This window comes from Polyodon spathula, chromosome 23 (genome assembly GCF_017654505.1).
Source record: "Polyodon spathula isolate WHYD16114869_AA chromosome 23, ASM1765450v1, whole genome shotgun sequence".
Taxonomy (NCBI): domain Eukaryota; kingdom Metazoa; phylum Chordata; class Actinopteri; order Acipenseriformes; family Polyodontidae; genus Polyodon; species Polyodon spathula.
The window spans coordinates 21,817,555-21,830,421 of record NC_054556.1 but is presented as its reverse complement, the minus strand read 5'-3'; the positions used below and the strand labels follow the sequence as shown (position 1 = coordinate 21,830,421).

General features: G+C 36.0%; 1 protein-coding gene across 1 annotated transcript; it reads right to left on the bottom strand.

The window, feature by feature from the left end:
- Positions 1 to 1,074: 1,074 nt before the first annotated feature.
- Positions 1,075 to 12,599, bottom strand: LOC121297687 (transmembrane 9 superfamily member 4). The gene is made up of 18 exons (XM_041224129.1): positions 12,560 to 12,599; positions 10,526 to 10,633; positions 10,054 to 10,153; positions 9,359 to 9,527; positions 8,140 to 8,278; positions 7,660 to 7,783; positions 7,162 to 7,277; positions 6,873 to 6,984; positions 6,612 to 6,682; positions 6,170 to 6,302; positions 5,794 to 5,875; positions 5,557 to 5,632; positions 5,186 to 5,269; positions 4,756 to 4,931; positions 4,584 to 4,647; positions 4,157 to 4,276; positions 3,766 to 3,855; positions 1,075 to 3,378 (listed from the first exon to the last, which is right to left on the bottom strand). Exons 1-18 carry the CDS (start codon positions 12,590 to 12,592, stop codon positions 3,229 to 3,231), a joined length of 1,947 nt encoding a protein of 648 aa, XP_041080063.1. The 5' UTR covers positions 12,593 to 12,599; the 3' UTR covers positions 1,075 to 3,228.
- Positions 12,600 to 12,867: the final 268 nt, after the last annotated feature.

Below are 12,867 nucleotides of genomic sequence, written 5' to 3'. Positions count from 1 at the left end.
AAATATATATTGCAATGTATTTGGCAACTGGAACACATGCAATGTAAAATGTCCACACGTATTAAAGCATTAGTAATACTAACAACATTTCATTATAAAACCAAAAAAAGCTTGCCTTAATACTTACCAATTGACATGTAGGTGCTAATACATTTTTATGCCTTGTACTGTCATCATGCTTTTCTTTGCTGTGTTTATAATACATGCCCTATGTCTATGGACAATACCCTAGACTGGTATGTGCTTTTTCTGTAGGCTCTGCCCGTTACTTGTATTTGTACTGACCTAGTCTCTGGATCTCTGTGTATACCTGCCAGTATTACCTTACATTAGTGCACCCTCTGCTGGTTAGGTTGTATTACTACTGCACTTACTCTCAACCCATATTTGTACTAGTAGGTACAGAACACATTGGGAAAGGAATAAATAACTGCAGGATGAAAATCTTCCGACAGTGCATTGACATTGTTTTGGCTATATGATGAGAAATTAATCAGAAATACCTAGTGTCAGTGTGTTTTTTTTTTTTTTAAAGCTTAAGTCCTGCATTCCAAGTTCTTTGTGTGTCTATTGTAGTATGTAGAAGTCGTTTTACCTTTTGTATTCTGTATTACTGCCTCATTTAAAGAGAGATGGGATGTTTGCATTCATTATTCACTATATTTTTATATAGCATTGTATTTACATACTACTGGGAAATGTACAAAAGTATTTCAGACAAAAAAAATTCTTTTTTTTTGTTTTAAAAAAGATGGTTTCTTAAGGTTTCATATGTAATCATTGCTGCAGTGTAAGATGACAGATTTTTATATTGGGTGATCCAAAGAAAAGTTATCGCAAACATATTTACTTATTGTACAGTGTTGTACTTTTGTGTTATCTTTAAATGATTAAAATACAAACCTATGGTTTAGTTTGTCTGACTTATTTTTTACTGCATTTAATAAATCTTTTTTTCTCAAGCCCTTTGCAGTCTTAACCATAGCCATGACCACCAATTTACAAAATTGTAGTTTGTTTAAAGTTTACTTTCATCATGAATACATTTTAAAGAATTTCTCAGCTAAGCATATCTGTACAAGTTACTACTTCTGCAACAATAGCAGTTAGCCTGTGTAAAGTTAGTAAATGATACTTTAAGTGAAGCTGATCCAAAGTGGAAATATTCATCACTTTTTATTTTATACATTCTATAACTTCACATTCTTGTATAAAGAAAATAAAAAAACATGCAGTCTGAAAACAATGACATGATTGGTACATACAGCGCCTGAGAAGAGTGAACATAATACAAAGCATCATTTATTTAGGATTACACCAAAGACTTTGTAAAATAAGTCATGCTCAGGCTGGCAACTATAGCATTCCCTACCCCATGATCTGTCACTCCCTGTATTGTTCTAACTATACATGCTTCCCCCTCTCCCCTGCATATCTGTGTCCAGCTTGAGTGGCTGTAAAAAAAAGCAAATGAAAAACATTACAGGTTTTGATGCTATAAAATTACCAATGGTGTGTGTTTACGATCAGTGCAACAGTGTAAAAGGGACTATCCATTAAAATTAAAAACAAACCTTGCTGTCTAACTTCCTAAATGCTGGATGGTATCAGTGCAGTATTCTAATAGGAGGTACATAAAATTAATTAAATTAAGGCTAAGAAAGGAAAAACCTTGCAGGCTGAGTGTGTGTTTTATGTGCTGACTGACAGGATTCACCAGCAGGCAATCAACAATCCATTTACTTAAAAAAAAAAAAAAAAAAAGCTTCTGTGACGCATGAGCTATAGGTAGAAAACACTTCGGCCTCGTACCAGTTGAGAGGTTTTTACAGACAGACTTGGGGATATTCAGAACCAAGCCTGAAAGCCACATATGGTAACAAACTATTATATTGTACAAAAGGAAATGCAAAAGCTGAACCAATAAATGCTTACACCACTGTTTTACTGTTTACAGACATTGCTAATCCTGTTCCATGTGTTTGGGAGTGAAAATATATATGATATATATATATATATATATATATATATATATATATATATATTACGCGCACATGACTTGTAACATCAGTTTGCATGTATGCCAGAGGGGAAAAAAAAGGTTAAACATCTACTAAAATATACACATGCATGACACACACACATAAACACACAAAAAAAGTTACCCCCCAGAAGTCCAAGAAATTTTGCATACATTTCTCATATTCCTCTTTAACCTCTCAGGTGCTTCTGTCCATATACATGGCAGGACTGCATGACGCTACTACCTCTTATCAATTATACTGAACTGGTTTTACATTTCATATATATGTTATGTACAAGCATTCCTTGGTCACACACTGCTGCCGCCCCCCTAAAATGTATGAACAGCTCCCAACTTTAGAATCTACATACCTTTCTTGACAGCATTAGGTGCTTATGAATGTATTCATGAATTGTAAAACAGCGGGTCTCTTGTACAGCGAAACCAGATGTTTAGAACACATATTGATTTTGATTTAGCGTTCCTGTTGTGTCAGGGAACAATGGCCCTGAAGCTTTAAATAGCAAATTATAAAGAGGATGGATTCGGAACAGGCACAGGTAAACTTTGTAAATATTCTATACGTAAATCCTATTTTATTAAAAACTATATTAATTTGTATTTGTTACTACTGGAACAGCAGTATTAAAGTAAAAACATTCAATTGATGTACATAGTGTCACAACATTTGTATTAGGTATACTCTGTAAGGGTTGTCAGCATGTCTGTTTGGATTACATGTACATCAGACAATATGACAAACCTTACATCATCTGTCCCTTTTAACCACTCTGCATGCTAGTCTAACAGTTGAACAACCATGTGAGTCTCTGTACAGATCAACTGCAAAAGATCACTGGACCAGAAACCTGGTACAAGCAGGCACTCAAGGTTATCTCTCATCAGAATTAGAAAAACAAAGAAGATAAGAGTAGCTTCAACACAACCCATTTTCCATTCCTGCTCTAAGTACTATCTAAAGTGTAGTATTTTTTGTAAACGGGTAAATTGTTAACTCAAAAAAATCATAACAACAAAATAGATTTAAAATGATATCTTCTGCCGACTTGAAACCCCCTTATCCCATGTGTCCCATGATCTGTGCAATAAAAGAAAATTAACGTTTGAATTTGAATTGAGAGGTCCAAATTGGCTGTCCTCCCCTCACGCAAGTATACGCACAGGTTTGTGCTCGGGTTATGCACTCAGTCTATTTTGACAGCGGCATAGATTCTCCTTATGAACATATATGCAGCATAAAAACCAATCGTTCCTGTTAACAGCCAGAAGGAGAGGACCATCAGGGTTGTGTATCCAAAATAAAGCAGTGATGGAATGAACTCTACAATATCCAACTGAAACAGGAAAAAAAAAAAAAAAAAAAAAATCAATAAGAATTGTTACTGATCTGTTTAATACAGGGCTAGTCTGTCAAAAACACAAAAGGTGAAAAGTGTCAGATTAGGGACCATTTCTTAAAATCCATGAACATCAGCTCTCTAATAGAGTGATTTTATTTTTTCATAGAGTACTGCAACATGTATGTGTATTAGACAATGTGTGTGTACAGGGGAAATAATTGTAAGAATCAGTAAAGTAATTTAGATTTTAAATAAATATATTCAAAGCTCACATGCTAAACAAATCCGCATGGTTTCAGCAGCCCATGGCAAAATGAAGGCTGCAAATGGCACAAATGTGTGGGTTAACTAACAATAAATGAAATTTTGAAATTGACGTACCTTATTCACAAAATAAAATATAGCGTAGATAAGAACATAGAAAGCTGATCCTCCAGAGACTAAGAATGTTCTCCACCACCATCTATAATCCTAGAAAGAGAGAGAAGGTTAAAACAGACAAAGGCAGTAGTATTTTTAAAGTAGCAAACCTATCCTCAAGAGAGACAAACCAATTCTTAAACATTTTACATATATGAGTGAAATAACCATAAATAACTTTAACACAGGTTCATAATTATTTACTAAACTTGTAAAAGCGTTAAGACAGGCAGACCCTGCTATAAAATCACAATTTTTTTTTTTAATTCAATTTAAATACAAAATGGAAACTAACTATAGACAAAATAAAATACTTCATTATTACAAAGCTAGTTATTAGAGCATTGCTTACCTCTGCACAGAGCTGGAAATAAACCATTACAATGCTGATCTGAGAGCAGGAAACAACAAGGATGATGAACACTAGGAACAGGAACCCAAACAGGTAATAAAATTGATTCTCCCAAATAGCCTACAAGGAGGGAAACAATAACATTGCTTATATTATGCAATCAAATCCTGTAGGAAGCAGCAATTACAACTTACCTGCAAAAGAATCGACAGGGAAACACGTGGAATAATGCTTCAAAAGCTATGGGCAGTTTAACAACCCCAGATTAAACACTAGACATCCTAATATTAGTGCATAACAGGGGTACATTGTTCTTAATAGACACAGAAAAGCAAGCCGAGCCGACATGCCATTACAGGCAGGCTTTCATACAGGATACATTGTAGATTTTTTTTTATCTCTCACATACACACTTTTATAAACTTACACTGAAAATGAAGAAAAGTTCAATAAACATTGCACCAAAGGGCAGGATACCAGCCATAAGAATTCTAAAGAGGAAAAAAAAGGTAGGATTAGATCTTTATCAAATATCAAAAAAATTAAACATTTAAAAAAGAACATATATTGTAACAGAGTTCGAAATGTATGTAACTTACCCAACAAACTTGTTCATGTACCATCTCTGTTCTGGGATCTGCCGGGGAATTTGATTGGTGCGGACTGGGTTATCATAAGGCTGTTTGCGGAAACCAAAATAGTAGCCAAAGTAGACCAGGGGCATGGAGATACCGAACCACATGCACAGGAGGGCAACCATGGTAGCAAAAGGCACCTTTAAGAGAAAAGAAAACGCTTATCAAACTGTGTACTAAGGCACTAGCCTATAAAAAGGAATCTCCACCATAATTGGTTGCTTCAACGTTCATATTTATGATGTAGTATTAAAAGAAAAAAATATAACACACAGTAGCTTGTGCAATGGTTTTAGTTTAACACAAGTTTTATAAAGGCAAGGTCCCATTCAGCTCATGCTTAATTCCCTTGTTAAAACTATTACTGAATGCATGTGCTGGAACATAATCTTACCGCTCCAGACGAGTGCTCTCCCCAGATGAAGCAGTTCAGAACAAAACAGATGCTAATCACGACTGCAGGGTACAGGGTGGCGGTCTAGAAGAAAAAAAGTAAGAAGTGTAGACGCAGCCCATTCGAGGAACAAGACCGTGTACTAATGCACATGAATAGGTTTAGAGTGATGCCTACATGACAAAGAATAAAAAGATCTTCCCCATGCAACGTCATGATATTTAGTTAAAAATGGAGGCGTAGGGTTAGAATATAAACAAAATTTAAAAAATGGGTACTACCTTGTATTTAGCATCCACTAGTAAGTGGCTGTGAGAATCTGCATTTTATGCTTTTGCGCGTAAATAAAAAAAAAAAAAAATACACCTTACACAAAACGCTCCCTTCTTCCACCTGTGACCCTTCAGAGAACGATACAGACGGCCAGCAAAATAACCTCCAAACACACTGGAGAGAAAATAAAATACAAAGAGAAATAAACATCAGCAGATTTTTTATTTGTTGAAGTTGCTTTACCTTATAAAATCGCATTGCATTAAAGGATTTAAAGAAAGGCAGTTCAGCGCTAACGGCATGGAGTTCAATTCACAAAGCACTTTACCACATACCCCATGAACATGAAGAGGAAGCAGGAGGTTGTCATCAAGGCTCCTCTGCTGGATGGTGACAGCATGCCCAGCATGGCAACAACTGGCAATAGCAGGACAAAATAATATTATATAACATATGAATTGGGTGGCACAGTAGATGGGCAGTGAGCCTATGATGCTTTCGCATTTGTAGTTTGAACCCAGTCAAGGTCAGCAGTGAGAATCAATCCAGCAGTCTACTTGATAGATGATGCAAATTAACATTTTTACCATGGCAGAGCAGAAGCACCAACATTCTTCATGCGTGCGAGTGAAAGGTTAACAGATACTGTTCATCTGACAACACTGTTCCCCATGATTCTTAGGAAGGAAATACAGTACAATACATACTTACATATTACTATTAGTATCATACAGAAGAGCTGAATGCCAGACCCCAGCAGAGAACTGAGAATCATAGGATATTGCGGTGGACGGAACACGTCACCATGGACATTCTTCCATCCAGACTCTTCCATTGTGTCCTCCTGTTCAGTAAACACATATCATCAACCACCACACACAAACTAGTCCCACACACAATCCACTGTTCATCTGAAGAACTTGAAAATGAATGAATATATATATATATATATATATATATATATATATATATATATATATATATATATATATATATATATATATATATATATATATAAAAATATATATATATACACACACACACACTATATATCAATGCTTTAATATTTTCTTTAAAACTACATGTAGATTGTTAGTTGGATAGCAAATGTATACGTAAAAATTCAGTAAAACTAGGAGAGCATGTCACTTACAATATCGTCTTCTCTGTTGTAGTTAGCAATGTCCTTTCTTAGGGTTCGAATGATGATCATACTCAAAATGCCTGAAAGAAAACAACTTGTTAAACAGAGGAACACTGAATGCCTCATCAGCCCACCTGATGCCTCTGATAATTTGAAAATAAAATGTTACCACTTACAAACGCAAGTTTACTATAATATTTCAGCACACTTACAGTAAGCAAATACAAGAAGCCGACGACGAATGGAACGTGCACTAAAACTCCCTCTTACCTGAAAGAAAGAAAACGACTACCACAGAGTTGATGATGGAAAACCAGTGAATCTGTACGTCACTCATAGTCAGGTATGTATCCCAACGGGACGCCCATTTGACAAGACTCTCCTACAGAGCAAAAATCAAACACTGTTCATTCTGCTATTTCTGTACCGTATATCCATGGAGTTTAAACTGGCCAAATGATTCTGGATATATCACAATAAGCAAACAGCTTCCTAAAATATCTCTTGGTTTCTTCATAATGCTTACTATTGCTAGGCAAATTTCCAGCAGTGCACTAACCTCCCAGTGAACAGAGTAGGTGAAGAGAACCTCGTTTTCTTTGGTGGGGTCAATTTCTTGAGGAGCAGAGCCACTGGCTTCAGGTAACGTACATAAACCTTTATCAGCTTTTAGATCTGGAGGTGGGGGGGGGGGGACAGTTGTGCAGTGTGGGTAAAATGAAAAGGTCTGATGGGTAAACCATCTAATGCTGCTTATTCCAGTTTGCCGTGTCATTTGCTGGCATTTAAAAACATGTTTTAATGCACTAGCTACAATTTACTAGCCCTGCATGGAAGGCTGATTCTGAATGTTTATTACAATTTTCTTGATCAGTTTCCATTGCACCTTATATTAACAAAACAGAAACTGCTGAACTAGCATTACTGACTAATTTACCAAAATAATGCAAGTGGAATTCTCACAAATCCACAGTACAACAAATACAGCATGCAATATCATAACAGTATCTGCACAGGCCACAAAAAAAGTGAAATCACGATAACAGCAGGACTTTACCTTCCCACTTGACACTCTGTGGCACAACCTCAAAGCGCACTACCCTGAAGGTGGGCTCCTCTCCCTGCTCTACTTTCTCCTTGTGGTAAAAAATTATAAACGACAGATGGTTGTGCAGATAGAACTGGGGAGGAGAAAAACAAAATACAGAATTCAGCACAGTAATAATGATTACAATGCTCTATAGCTATAAATTGGTTAAACCAACGGAGCATCCTGACTACTGCACTCCTACCGCAATAATTCTCCTACGACGGCATTAACAGGAAAAGAGATTGCTTTCTTATTTGAGGAGACTATGTTATTTTTTTGACTCCACAAGCAGAGGAAGTAATTACACAGACTAACGTTTACATTCATTTATTTATACCAAGCATTCTGGTGCAAACAATGGTTGAGTTTTACATTTTTTTCTCCATGGAATGCTGACTTTAGACTCCCACACAAAATATTTCAGTTTATGTCTCACAGATCACTTGCCTTGTTGTTGTCTGTGAAGCCCAGCCTATACCCGTGTTCAAACTGCACATCCTTCTGAACATCTTTCTTCTGCTCCTCCTCACCATCCCGGTTTGGGTAAAACTCCAACCGTGTAGCGACAGGGAGATTGTCAGCAATTCTATTAAAAGGATAGAGCAAGAATCAAAATGTATGAACATGGAAGTCTGCTGAACCATCAATACAGCTGTTTTGTTTGTTTTCTAAATATAAAGATGCAGTTTTATAACTCAACTTGGCCATTCTTTACTGGTATTTCTCATAATTAATTGCTCTCTCAATATGCGTTTTAGGGTATTCAAAGCAAAACGTTTATTAAATCAACTAGAGGTGCAATATGCACCCTACTTTCGTACTAGATTATCGTACAGAAATTTATCAGCGATAATCGAAGTTACTTTATTTTTTGTAAAAGAATATCTAATCACTAAAAACACATTGGTACATAACAGTTAAACAAAAAGGCACAACATGCATTCAAATTTAGAACACTTCCGATTATTAAAAAAGAAATACAAAGGAGTAGCATTTAACAACTGAAAAGAATATGCGTGCGTCCACATCACGTTAACACTGTAATAATAAATTCTATATTTTAACAGAAGTCATTTCTGAACTATGGTTGTTCTATATGGTTTACATTTTATGACCAAAAGCAGAGCATTTGAACTAATCTCACAAACCCTGACTAATGCAGCTATCATATTAAATTCAGCTTCTTTTTCAATAATATTGCCATATAATCCAAACAACATGCATTGAAACAAAAGGTAATTGATAGATTTAATAGATAAAAACAAAACCAAAAAAAGTGTTGCCTTAATTGTTAAATAAAAAAATAAAATAAAAAACTTGGCCTACTTCTGATTTGTCTTATCCAGCACGTAATGTAGGCTTGTAGTATGTATCCTAGCAAAGCGCTAATCTACCGTACTAGCGCTAGAAGCAGCTACACACATACTCTAGGTTTTAATGCAAACCGGCAAGAGCAGACTTAAAACTGGATATTAATTCGATGCATCGATTCACCCTAATGTATTTGAAGCTCGGTAAAATTTAAGAACAGAGTTGATCAACAAACGACGCATCAATTAATTGTTGCAGCCCTAAAATCAACACAACAATGCACAAAGATCTAGGAACCTGAAATCCCAAATCTGAACCAACAGGTATTCAGGAATAATCCAGTGTTATCACTTACAGGTGGACGTAATACTCCTCTTTGATGCGCTCCGCAACCAGCTTACTCTTCTCCAGTGACAGTTTCTCAGGTTTGTTCGATTGGTCACAGAGAACCTCACATTTCTTATCACTGTTCATGAGAATCTTGAATGGAGTGTTGACAATCCTATCTCCTCTCAACACCTCACCTGCAGAACACAACTATGCTAATCAACATGAGGTCAGCACTAATAATTTTCTGCATTCTGTTACAAAATCAGATTAGTCTTTACAAAATCACAACTTAAAACTTTATTTTTAAACCTTGCCATAAGTTTCATTCACTTCACATAAAACAAAATAATATTCAAAAGTTAATTTATTGGAACTGCAAGTTTATATGTACTGTATATCCTGTCTCAAGATACCAACCAGACTTCTTGTTCCACTTTGGCAGGCAAAACTGCTCAGACGGCACTAACCACTTTGCTTACAGTGCCTTTAACAATACATGTCCACCTGAAACCCTACCTATAGCTGTACCTTTAAGATCACAAAGGGGTTTCTCTCATCATAATTCATTTAAAGGAAATCAGGATATACACTCTCTTGAAATGGTTAGTAAAAAATGAGGCACACCTGGTCCCTGGGCCAGAAGACATCATTGATTTCAACACAACTCACACAAAAACAAACTTACAACTGACCTTGAGAAAGACCCAACTCTGAACTTACCCAGGTTTTCTGCTTTGTAAACTATTTTATCTGGCCGGCAGAACGGCAGCGAGTAATATTCATAGGGAAGCTGTGTCCGTGAGCTAGTCAGTTTAACAGCCTGCAGAAATAAGAGAGCACGGGTTAGACAAATGCTTAGCCTAATTACTGTTCACTACAGAGATACGATCCTGGACTATTCTGTGCATGTGCATTTTCATCCTTTAGCCAAATCACTAAAGCTGTGTGAATCGATTACTCAATTATTTTCATATAGCTGTCCATTGAAAGCTGCCGAGGACACTCAGATGAGAGTCACTGGTGTTGATTCAGCTAGTTTACCATTCGAAAGCTGCTTGAGTAAGTTCAAGAACATATTCACTGCAAGACGTATGTTTCTTAGTTATTCGTTTTTATTAGACAATTTACAAGCCCAGCATGAGTTAGCCACTTTGCTGCCGGTTTAACTATTGATTGTATATTCATTTCCTACCTTGATTTCCACAGGATCATTTTGGTGGAAGTCTATTGGTGCAACTCCTGGCACATAAAAGGCATTGGCAGAATGAAGAATGGACAACACCATCAATGTCCACATTTCCTGAAAATAAACATAACAAGTTATGTTTGCCAGTATACCCTCTTCAAAATTAAAACTAACATAATATTTTTTGTACGATCGTCCAAAAGGGTACAGTATGAACAAGACAAACTCAGTTAACAACTACAGACAAGTGACAGCAGAGACAGAGACAATGATGACTTGCCAGAGATGTGTACTGAAAACATATCCTGCAAAGACTACTAGTGTTAATTACATGTAACAGGCTGAGATTAATATAGATATGCACACAGGCAGTGTCTTACAAGCAGACATCAAAGCTAATGCTTAATAACTAACACTGAATTGCTTTTGTAATATATTCTTCCCCTGCCATTACTCCAAATAAAAGCCACAAATGCAATGATAAAAGTAGATCACCATGACCTACATTCACATGCTCTTGTAAAAATATATCTGACATATAGAAAGGCCAAATGTCTCCATCTCTTGCGCTGCTGGTTTGTCCAGATAAAATGTAACCTCTTTTTAGATATATGTAAATCTTAGTGTGACAATGGCTACATCTATATACCCAGATTCTGTAAAGAATGCTTTTTTCAAGTTTTATCATAATTGCATAAAGTATTCCCCAGAAACATGAAAAAATGTAAGTGAGACATACAGGCAGGCAGACGGACATAGCCCCCATATACCCAAGATTACACTCAATAATATCTTTAGCAAGTTTCACCAGAATTTGACATGTTTTTTTCTCTCTCCCTCTAGGAGTTGCCAGTGGCAAATTTAACAAAGTATCAGCATTTAAGGTACAACACTTAGATATGTGTACTGGAATGTGTCAATGAATACATAATAATGTATCAATCAAATCTGTATATTAAAATCAAATCTTCGTCCAGGTGTTGGGGTATTGTAGGAAAGCCTTCTGCTGGCTGCTAACAGGCATTGCCAGTTTCAAATTCTGTTACGACATCCCTGTGCAACTGTGCTTCAGTTTTTTGTTAAGCCTAATTAAACTTGCAGATGTCTTTACAGCTATTTCTTTGCAGTAATTTCAGTGTAACTATCTTAGCATCAACTCTTAGTGTATACATCAATCATAGGTACTGTGCGACATTAAATAAATTATATCTAAAAGTTGTACTGTTAGCGTATGAGATTTTCTATTGCCCTGCAGACTGCTGACAGATGCTGTGTAATTAAGACTGGCTTATGGTGTTGATTCAGAGGCAAGATTTATCATAGGTTATAATTTAACCGGAAAGAAAGTCGTATTGCCTAGTACATTTTAAGACCACTGATATTTACTTGTAAAGTATTCGTTCTTGTAGTCCTAAAATGTTTTTAAAAAGGTAACGAATGGCCCATACTACAGTAGATTACACGTTCAATACCGGTGCAGCTGAACAAGAATCGTTATTTTCCGTACTGGGGAACTCGGAAATCCGTAACTTAAATGCATTAGTATATTGGTATGCAATATAAAATACAGCTTACAGAATGTCGTTCATTCTATACTTTTGTTCCTGTTTTATTAAGACATGTCAGTTTTACAAAAGAGGCGTTGGTATTTTCACGAGTACAGCTCAAACAAATGTAGACAGAAATCACAACCGGGCAAGATCTACAGAGTTATATATTAATTACCGGTATACTAAACCGCGAATTCTCATTAATAAAATGTATCGATGCATACAGAATACGTATTATTATTATTACATTGCCATTATTAATTAAGTGCTTGCTGATCAATTCGAGCGTTTTTAACAGGAAACAAGAAACCGGTCGGCCTTTTGCGTCAAACAGTCAAGACTAATAATACATATCATCGTTTTTTTTTTTTTTTTTTTTTTTTTTGATGCAACGGCGACGCCATTTTCACTCATAACTATTAGAAACAGTATGCAGGAAGAACAATTACAAAATAAAAACACGAAGAAAACAATGTGTGCTCGCCATTACCACCGCCGCCGCCATCTTGGATACACGTGTCATTCGTGACGTCAACGGAAGTAGTGATAACAAATGAAGTGAGCTTCTCGCTGAACTTCAACTTGCAGGAGTCATGGTCACTTGCATAAAAAGCAATTAACGACCCATCTCCTCTGGTCTTAGGTATTGAAATAAGTGCAGTGCCCAGTTGTTGTTGCGTTTACACAGAATACAAACCTAATAAATACTATAATCTCTGTCACCCACTAGCTACTAATTAGCATATTTATTGGTGCCTTTATTAAGAAAAAAAAAATATTTAAATGATATATAATGTT